General features: G+C 37.7%; 1 protein-coding gene across 1 annotated transcript; it reads left to right on the forward strand.

The window, feature by feature from the left end:
* Positions 1-5,281: 5,281 nt before the first annotated feature.
* Positions 5,282-7,774, forward strand: LOC147855321 (uncharacterized). The gene is made up of 2 exons (XM_087329983.1): positions 5,282-6,129; positions 6,429-7,774. Exon 1 carries the CDS (start codon positions 5,552-5,554, stop codon positions 6,089-6,091), a length of 540 nt encoding a protein of 179 aa, XP_087186109.1. The 5' UTR covers positions 5,282-5,551; the 3' UTR covers positions 6,092-6,129; positions 6,429-7,774.
* Positions 7,775-11,021: the final 3,247 nt, after the last annotated feature.

Consider the following 11,021-nt stretch of genomic DNA (forward strand, 5'->3'; position numbering starts at 1 on the left):
GAATGAATGTGCTACACGCCGCTTAGAGGCGGGCAAGCGAGCATACTATGCATTTGAGAACACATGCAATCTTGGAGATATTAAGTGTTGGGTCCTCAAGAAATATCTTTTCGACACTTTGGTGACACCGGTTCTTCTCTATGGGGTGGAAGTATGGGGTGGTAGCATCCCTAAATCTATATGGAAAGAGTTTGAAAATGTCCAAAAACATTTTCTTACCAAGTTTCTACAAGTTAAGAAATAAACGCCCTACACCCTCCTCCTCCTTGAGACGGGATCGCTTCCCATTGAGATCATGGCCATGGAAAGGGTTGTTGAATACATGCTTAAGGTTCAAAAAAGTCCCTCACATCGACTTCCAAGAATTGTGTGGGAAGCAAGCAAAAAGATCCAAAAGACGCATAAAAGCAAAATTTTGTGTTCCGGTTGGATGCAAGATATAGAAAAATGGTTTGGTAGATGGGATGTGAGACACTTGCTTCATGATGCATCATTAGATTCCTCTGTAAATGAGGCATTTTTGCAACGCCAATGTATCATGACATGGGACAAATGTGGAGGCTCACGCTTCACACATTATACTACACATGTTGCACCTAACTACAAAACCATATTCTTTGCGGAACGGGGAAATTGTACACATCCATACATGTTAGAGCCCATACCGTTATCTTCCATTCGAACCATTGCTTCCATGTGACTTAGCTCACATGCATTGCGATGTGAAACAGGGCGTTGGGGTACAAGTGATGAGAGTGGTCGGCTATGCACACTTTGCCCTAAACAAGTTCGTGAGTCTGAGTATCACACTTTGATACAATGCTCTGCCTTTGATCATATTCGACCATGCTTTCCACATCTCTTCGATCGAGCCCAATCTTTGCATGAATCCCTCTCACAACCACAATGTGCACTCTCGATTGCAACATTCATTGGTAAAGTTCTTGAACATCGAGAGTCACTACTCACTTTCACACGTATCACGTGAAATGTAATATTTTTGGTCTCATAGGTCATATTTGACCTCCGAAGACGATAATATAATCTATCTATCTATCTATCTATCTATCTATCTATCTTTTCCTCTCACACACATATATCACTTAATCTTCTGCTTATCAACTAATCACATAATTAGGTACTAATTAACCCACCTTTGCTTGATTACGTAATTATTAACAAAGGCAAACAAGATTTAATGCACATAATTTGGAGACACCATTTGGTTTTAGATAAAAATAATGCTTTGATTGGTACCTTTGAAAATGAGGAGGAAGAATCACATTCATATATTAGCTATATAGTAGTTATTCTCATGAAAGGAGTGATCACGGGATGTAAATAACTCCTCAATATATATTTTGCACCACGATATGTAGTAGATTTTGACAAAAAGTTGATTGTTTTGAAATCTTTCGCTTCTAATTGCTTTAAGATCTACCAACTTATTAGTTGTCATTTTTCCTTAAAATTACACAAAGTTACTTTTTGTATTTGGCCAAATTTTGGCATTTTTCAAGTTTACCAAATGGTGAAATTTTTCACCTTTTTTATCAAGTTTTCGAGAACATAGGATACTAGTGTCAAGGTGTTTTGTGAAATGGCCAAAAAAGCCCCAAAATCAGACAGAATATTCCTTATCTTTCCACTTGTGCGCGATCCTTCCACTTGTGAACGCGAACGTGTTATTAAGGATTAGGAGGTGCGCTATGTAGAAGAATCAAGGCTAGAATACGTAAGAAACATCATAAATTTCAAGTTGGAAATTGTGATTTAATTATGTTACAGGAACACCATTTAGATGCAAGTAAAATATTGTAACAGTCTTATGGTAATATGTTTAGTGGTGATTGTCCATAGGTAATATTGGATTATGGCATGTGGTCAATCAGAAAATAAATGTGGTGTATGAATGATTCTTAGTGATAAATGGATGCCACTTCTTATTCATTCCCATCAAGTGATGTCAAGAAGGGCTCATTATTTACTCCTTAAATTTGGTGATGTTGTATATGGTTTTTTGAATATTTATGCCCCAAATGATAGGGGTGCTCGTAAGGGTTTCTAGACTCAAATTGTCCAACAATTGCCACATGTTGATCATTGGTGCATGGGCGGTGATTTTAATATGATTGAAGCCTCAAGGGATAGAGTGGGTGGTTCTAATGTTGTTCTTGTAGGCTCTGAATTGGCGTCTTTGAAGAGGTTATGCTTCTAGTTGAGGATACAAGATTCTTGACACCTCCCCTCATTTCACAGACTTAATGGTTCATTATAGTTTTCTAGGTCGGATAGATGCAAAATTAGGAGTTAACCTATCTCGGCTAGATACGGTATATATAAATGATTATTTTAATGATACTGGAGGAGAAGTTGGTATTATTGGGGGTTCTCTATTCTCCAACTATGCTCCTGTGGTTTTTAAGTTGGTCGGGATTAAAAAACATAGAAGGTTTTTGACTAAAATTCCATTATCCTTCTTTTCGGATGATATTTTTAGAAGTCAAGTTTTGGGTATATGGAACTATGAGATGGGGGCTCAACTATCTACCATTTCTAAGGTGCAAAAGGTTTTGCATTTAATTTCGGAATTTTTTAAGGGTAAAGCGTTGTTGCAATTATAAGGGGCCAAACAAAAGATGTTGACTTCTAGGCGGACGATTGTTTCTCTTCAAAAGTTATACGAGAAGAACCACGGGCAATGTGGGTTTGAGCTGAATTGCATGGAACACATGTTGCAATGCAACAATTTGAGGATGTTATAGCTCAACACAAATTTCGTGCATCCTCAGCAAAAAGGGCACATCTTGTAGACAAGGTTAATGCTGATTTTTTTCGTTTAAATCAGATTGGCCGCACTACGAATGTGATGACGCAATTACAGAGGGAGGATAGATAATTAACATCGGATGATGCTAAGATGAAGAAATTGCCTCGGACTTTTATAAATCTCTACTAACTAGGCAATCATTCACGCATGAGCAATTAGCTTTAAGGTCTACACTAAGGTGTGTGATGAAGATGAAAGTTAACCCTTCTATGGCTAAAGAATTAGTTAAACCTTTTAATGTTCATGAAGTGTATGTTGCAATTGAGGCCTTAGGCAAGAATGTATGTTCTGGCATGGATGGTTTCCCTCCTGAATTTTTCTTGTGCTATTGGAATCACATTGAAAACAATGTAACCAAAGTGTTACAAGAGGTGTTTACTTTGGGTGACATGCCTTATCATTAACCTATTCTCCTGAGGACTATGACTAGAACCAACCCCTCGGATCCAATAGTAATCTTGCAACAAGTTCTTTTGCATACAACCACATCATATCACACATGTGAGCGATGGAAGGATAAGGATCAAGCAACCACTTTTTTCCAGTTTTAGCAACCACCCTGACTGGTGCGCTCCGTACGTGTTGTAGATATTTGCAATCAAAGGCATAAGGCTACAATCTATTGTTGTCAAGAACCTCAAAATAAGTAATGCACCCATTAGGTGAGACACCCATGACAACCAACAATGTGTCATTTATGAAGCATCCAATACACACACATTCATAAACTATACATTCATAAACCTACACATACATAAAGTCAACCTACATCAAATTTTCCCTCGTGCATAGAGTGCGCCTACATGTGGACCTACGAACTCCACTTCACAACTATCATTCCCCACCCTACCCACCACCTATTGACAATGCCTTCAACATCTTCCACTCTCTCCCACATTTTCCTCCCTCCTTCCATCTTCTTCTTCACATGACCCTACAAAGAACTATAATTGTTGCCCATTGTGAAAGGGACCAACACTTAGTAAAATAATTGTAAACGCCATTTTTATGTCTTTCTAATTCTTCTTCTTGATCTTTCAATCTTCGCTTCCCCATGTGTGACAAGACAATATATTAATTGTGATACATACATGCCAATTTGAAAGGATATATGCCGTAATTCTTTCAACACATAATGTGCAAATAAATGAAAGGCTTGCAAGGGTGTGTGTGCTAAGGCTAAAAGTGGGATAACATGTTTGTTAGCTAAAGGGATTGTGAAGAGAGCTTCAGCACCGCATGCATCTAAGAAAATCATGAATGAAAAGGGAGGGGAATTTATGGTCGAAGTTAATAAAGTTTTTCCAAGTTTTAATTCATCGTCGTTATTGTAAATTGCTATGGTTAGTGGCCCCTTTCATTGTAATCAAGTTACACACACTATGATGAAGAATTCTCCCTCTCATTAATTTCTCTCAAATTAATCTTTAAGTCCTATCTAACAGTTGCATAATTTTTTTTCCGTTTACTAGGATCATTCTTTTTTATTTTTTCTATTATCTTTCCCGACCCAAAACCCCAACAAATCCGATCCATCACGCCATGCATGTATGCACAAATTTAAGCAAGAATGGGTAAAAGCAAAATCATAAATTAGAAGCAACAATGAGATTGACATAAGACCATTTGAAATTTATAATAGTAGAAAACCATAGCAAAAAGGACAAGTAAGAATGCCACACAAAAAAATAATGAAATCCTGAACTGCATTATTTCTCCTAAAATGAAACTCCTGCTCTTTTCGTTGACTAGGTATCTAAGACAATCAAAACAATTTATGCGTGTGCACTTCGATTACGTAGAGTAGTATAAGACAATTGATGACAACAATACTAACATCACCTAAATCATATGGTCATCTTGCCCCGTTGCCTAGTATGTAGTAGCTTCGTCTTGCAAGTTTCACACATGGCAAGTGGTATACTGACCCTGCCTGCTTTCAAAACAACATAAAAATATCATGAATATAATGTTGGGACTACCTTACTCCTAATTCACGTTATATCGAGTATATCGCATTTGAGTACGAGAAGAGAGTAAGTCCGAGAAAACAAAACATGTGATACATGTGAGAAAATGTGGTTAGTATTTGTGGAGACCAACCCTCCTTCCCCAAAACAAAACACCACCACCACCACCACCACCACCACATTTTTATTGCTGGTCTTCAAAAAGCAAAAATAAACTGTATGATGTATGTGTGTATGTATGTGTATGTGTATGTGTATGTGTATGTGTATGTGTATGTGTATGTGTATGTGTATGTGTATGTGTATGTGTATGTATGTGTATGTATGTATGTATGTATGAGTGTATTTATGTATCAGCCTCTCTCTTTCTTTGACTCTGTCTCTCTCCATTGAACCACAAAAATATGTAGTATATATATATGTATGTGTAGTATGTATATGTATATATATACATCTAATCTGTCTGTCTTTCCATCCAAGCTCTCCATTAAAGCTCTACATTACCTCCTTCTCCTTCTTCATCTTCACCTTCTTCTCCTTCTCCTTCTCCTTCTCCTTCTCCTTCTCCTTCTCCTTCTTGTTTACAGAGAGACCCACCCACACAGTACTTCCTTCCATATCTCTAACCCCCTCTCAATAATACATCATCTCCAACTCCATCGATCCTTTCTTCCTCTTCACCTGTTTTCTCTGCATTACCAGCACTTTCCGCCATAGCCCCTTCTGTCTCTGTTTCTCTGTCTATCCTCCCATGATGGACATCCTCCACGCTGCTGCTTCTTCTTCTTCCATGATCGGTCGCGCCTCTGCATCCTCCGCCATCAAACCTAGCCACCATATCCTTGCCCTCGTCTCAGTTCTGGCCGTCTCTGGCAGCGTCGCCATCCTCTCTCTCACCAAAGACAGGCTATGGAGCTATGTCTTCCATGACGACCTCGCCTCACCGAGCCACGCAGATATGAACCCTCCGCAGAAGCCGAAGCAGAAGAAGAAGGTCAGATTCGCGCCCGATGTGGTGGACCCTTCTTCAGATGGCCAAGAATACAGGATCAGATGCGCGCAAATCGCTGCCATGAGGCTCAACGAAGAGCTCCATAGCACCACATCATCATCATCATCATCCATGGAAACTGTCAGAGATGATGATGATGATGATGATGATGATGGTGATGAAGATGAAGATGGCGTTGTTCCAAACCCTAAGCTTGAGAAGAGAAGAAGGTCTATTCCCTCCAACAGGATGGATCTGTACAGAGGTCAGCTAAGAAGCAGACGGCAAATGGGCTTCTGAGATCCCTAACCCTAACCCTAACTCTAACCCTAACCCTAGTTGAATTGGTGTAAAAACACCCCTCTGGTTTCCCCGAGTTTCTTGGGGCCTGAGGGAGCTGATGCATAGGAAATCAACCCTTGAAATTGCTTTAAAAATTAGATACAATCCCTCTCAGAATCCATCCGAGGAGCCATTCGATTGCTTAATTCGAGTGATTGCCCACAGGTATTGAGATCTTTGGTTCTTTTCCACCGATCTCTCCTTGGATGCCTCTTCATCGATTCTCTTTCCGGGGAAAAAAGGAATCGAATCGGAACCAACCATATGAAATTCATAGGAATTCTCTCAAGCCCAGACAATCAGAGGCCATTTGATTTTTTTCTGTATTTCTGATCGGATCGGATGTGTGGTGGTTTGGTTCCACATTCCATATCGAATCTCCTCCTAGGATTGTCCAAGAAATCGGTCAAAGCATGGACATACAGTTCAAAGAATCACATATAATTCAAAGGATCAACTGCATTTCGAATACAATTCAAGCAAGAATCGTCGCATACAATTCAAAGAATCTCCTGCATTCCAATAGAATTCAAGAATCTATTGCATTCGAATTTTAGCCTCCACATAGATTTGAGGCGTGTACACCACCACTCTACTAGGAGTTAGCATCAGCTCTGCGCAAGCCTGAACCGAGCCAGATAAACCGTTTTTAAATGGTTTAGCGGTTAGGTTGGGTTCAGGCTTGAGATTGGTTTTTGATGGCTCAAGCTGAACCCAACCGTTTTGGGCTAGACATGTTCCCAAAGCAGTTAAGCCTTACCGGTTTAGGAGTCTGTCCGGTTCAAGTTCAAAAACCTCCAAACTGGTTAAGCTGAAACCGAGGTTAAGCCTTACCGGTTTAGGAGTCTGTCCAGTTCAAGTTTGAAAACTCCCAAACTGGTTAAGCCGAAACCGAACCATTGCCAATTCCTACGATGGCATGGCCTCTAATAAAACTCTCGGAAGGCTCATGTGACCACAAAATGCATATTTTGCATATAATATGACCATTGTGATGACTTAATAGACAATGATATTATCACATCCACTTTGCAACATAGATTGTACATTTCATTCTGTTAGTTGTTTGCTTTTTCATATGCTGGGGAGGTATATAGTGAAAGGTCATTGGGTTTTCTTTCTATAGCAATTTCACATGGTTCCATCACCTCCAAAATGAAGCAATAAATCCATGTCTATCTCTTATGTATGTAACATGAAAGATGCCACGGAAAACTACTCGCAATCCTAAGCTCTCATTTGCGTGAACCCAGAGGCACGAGGGGGTTGTACAATCATGCATTTAGGAGTCATTGGCAAGCATGAAACAAATCGTTGGAGATGTGCTTTTGAGATCGATAGTGAATTACATCAAAGGTGATTTCATTTTGTAATGTTGGCGTATTTTTGTTGTTTGTTTCTCACACTATAGAGGACATTTTTCCGGCCTCATTCTAGTAAAACTTGATCGTATACACGACTTAAATTGTCAATGTTGCGTAGCTTCATTCTTGGATATGTCTCCTTTGCAAGTATTGAGCTTGAAATTGCTCTCCAATGCATGTTTACTCGTTTTGCTTATTCATTGTTCTCCATATGTAGGTGCAAATACATTACACTTGCACCATTTTCAACATGTCATTCTTATTGCCACACGTTATTGCCGTTACTCAAATCGGCTTTCTCCATTCAGTGATTTGCTTTCTACTTAACTGTTATTGTGAGGTTTATGGAATCATTATTTGTGGAATAAGCAATTGGTTATTACAAAGTTGGTAATGTTAGAACAACATGCACCATTTTCAACATGTCATTCTTATTGGCACACGTTATTGCCTTTACTCAAATCGGCTTTCTCCATTCAGTGATTTGCTTTCTACTTAAGTGTTATTGTGAGGTTTATGGAATCATTTTCTAAACCTTGATGTTAAAGGTTTGCACACGTTCTTGTATTTGTGGAATAAGCAATTGGTTATTACAAAGTTGGTAATGTTAGAACACCATACACCCTCTTGAGTGTGTAGGGAAAGATTATAGTTGCATATCTCTCTTCAAGAGATGGATTTGTGATCATCAACACAAGTTTTGGATCAAGTTTTTATTCTCTACTATAACCAATGGCTTGTTGTAGTGTTTCTACATTTGGTTATATAGGGTATCCAACCGTCTCTCTTCAAGAGATGGATTTGTGATCATCAACACAAGTTTTGGATCAAGTTTTTATTCTCTACTATAACCAATGGCTTGTTGTAGTGTTTCTACATTTGGTTATATAGGGTATCCAACCGTCTCTCTTCAAGAGATGGATTTGTGATCATCAACACAAGTTTTGGATCAAGTTTTTATTCTCTACTATAACCAATGGCTTGTTGTAATGTTTCTACATTTGGTTATATAGGGTATCCAACCGTCTCTCTTCAAGAGATGGATTTGTGATCATCAACACAAGTTTTGGATCAAGTTTTTATTTTGTACTAGAACCAATGGCTTCTTGTAGTGCTTCTACATTTGGTTATATAGGGTATCCAACCGTCCTTGCCATTTATTTATAAGTACATACTTCCAACATGATAACATTATCTATACTTTTCTCAAGTTAAGTTTTAATGATTGTTATGAGATAGTTTATTTGCTTACATTGTATAGGAACTTTGTTCTCAATAGATATCACCATTGATTTTGGAGCCTAGCTTGACTCATCACAATAATCATACTAAAGATTCAATAACGACTTCTGGCATCCAGTTATTTTTGGACAAACAGTGAGTATGATTATTAACACCAAATATTAAAATTCCAAGGGAAGATTCCCATTAAACAATTATTGATAGTTTCGACAACCTTTTGAGATACCCTTTGCCGATATCTAATCTAGGAAATTCTTGGAATGATAACCACAAACATCGAATCCCCATTATGCTTCTTCATTGATACGTCATAATATAATAATTGGTGTCTTGACAAACGCATGTCTTTAGGCTCATCCAAGATTCATGTTGATGTGAGAACATACTCTTGTGAAAAAAAAAGATCCAATATCTTTTATGCTATGATTGGATATGTCTCATTGGATAGATAGTATCTAAGGCTTCATCAATATGTTGGAGATATATTTTCCATAATATATGATAACACCATATCCTATTGGAATATAAAGGTTATCCATTTGGACATTTATCTTAGCTTAATTAAGAGCAAACTTTTGGTAATATCTTCCAATCCCCTAAACATGTCCCACTCTTCCTAATTACACGAAGATTGACACTCTACTACATTCAAGTGGATAGCATTCACGATGATACAATATTGGCTAAGGGTTTTCTTTTTGGAGAATTTTTAGATTAGAATTTTTGTGTACGCCACGCATGGTTTGAGCAAAACAAAAGCTTTTTGAAGTACTCTTGATGGAACTCAGCCATTGAATTATACCCTAGGACATTGACCATGAAGATAACCACAACCACAACCTTCTCTATGTGTGGTTTGCACACAATATTCACCAATTTCATGATTAAAATAGCTAGAGAATTAGCGAGGCCGAACGATGATATCCAAAATGGAGGCTGATTTCGCAAAGGCGTGGTGCGCATTGGAGTTGACCAAATACTTTGTACGTGAGACACAAACTATTTGTTGCTTAATGGGAACATAACTAACTCAGATAATTGCGACATATATAAATCATATAATAAATTTTCATGATACCAAAATTGTGCATTTGCTCCTACCAATCGTGTTTCGGCTTCTTTGGGCTCTATCGCAATCGAGTAATACTAGATTTGTTATCAATTTTATTGTTCTAAAATGAAACTTAAGGAAACACTTAAGAGTAGATACATTGAGGCTTTCCATAGAAGTGCCAATGCCACGTTCATGATTCTCAATAATTAAAAGTTATGGGTACATTAACAAATGACATCTAAGAAAGCTCATGACCAGTTCTAGCATTGAATCACCATAGAGACAGTGACGAGAAGAAACCAACCGTTAGCATAAGACAAAGATGTTATGATGCTTTCAACACATAGTGTGCATTGTGGCTAAATCAAACCAAATGTACATATATTGTGGAAGTGCATGTGCAACGGGTAGTATGGGCTAAAAGCTTGCTAAAGGGAGTGCGAAGCAATAACCACTTTCATGAACCTAATTAAAATCATGCATAAAAAATGGAGGGGGTTCAAGGAGGAAGGGGATTTGGGGGTCAAGTGTAATCAAGCTTTTCAAAGCTTCTATGCGACGTTATTATTGTAAACCTCTCTTATTGGTAGACTCTATTCATTGTAAACAAGTTATCGGCACTATAATAAAAGATTATCTTTTTATTAATTTCTTGGGAATTAATCTTGAGTTCCTGTCAATCCATCGCGTGATTTTTCTTCCATTAACTACGATAATTCTTTTCTATTTCTCCATCATCACCCCAACTAAAAACCTCAAGATGCATGTATATCGCAATCGGCAACGGTTCGGTTTACTTGGAGAGTGTCAAACTCAAATCGTTTAAAACTGGACCATTTGAAAAAACTAAAACTTGGACCGAATTGAACTAAACCACGAAATCATTTAAACCAAACCATTACAAAAACTCAAGCCCAAACCAAATGGTTTTAGATACTTTCAAACCTTTAAACTATTAAAACCACGGTTTCATGGTTCAGTTTTAGTTTCAAATTAGGTCAAAATTCAAATTTTCACATTTTTATTTTAAATTTTAAATTTTTTTCAATATTTCAATATTTTTAAGATTTTTCTTAAAATATCAGGCTTAAAATGTTCAAAAAAATATTTAAGAAATTATCAAATGCCAACCCTAAACCATCAAACCGTTTGATATAGTTTAAACCACGGTTTCAAACCGTTTAAACCGAAGCTGAACCGTTTTACAAAAATGTGAACATGAACCGTG

This window comes from Azolla caroliniana, unplaced genomic scaffold (assembly GCF_043228905.1).
Source record: "Azolla caroliniana isolate FFs.n. ecotype wild unplaced genomic scaffold, voAzoCaro1.0.p SCAF_14, whole genome shotgun sequence".
Taxonomy (NCBI): domain Eukaryota; kingdom Viridiplantae; phylum Streptophyta; class Polypodiopsida; order Salviniales; family Salviniaceae; genus Azolla; species Azolla caroliniana.

What these genes read in the sequence shown, in the direction of transcription:
- LOC147855321 (XM_087329983.1), top strand. Translation starts at nt 5,552, where the DNA reads ATGATGGACATCCTCCACGCTGCTGCTTCTTCTTCTTCCATGATCGGT.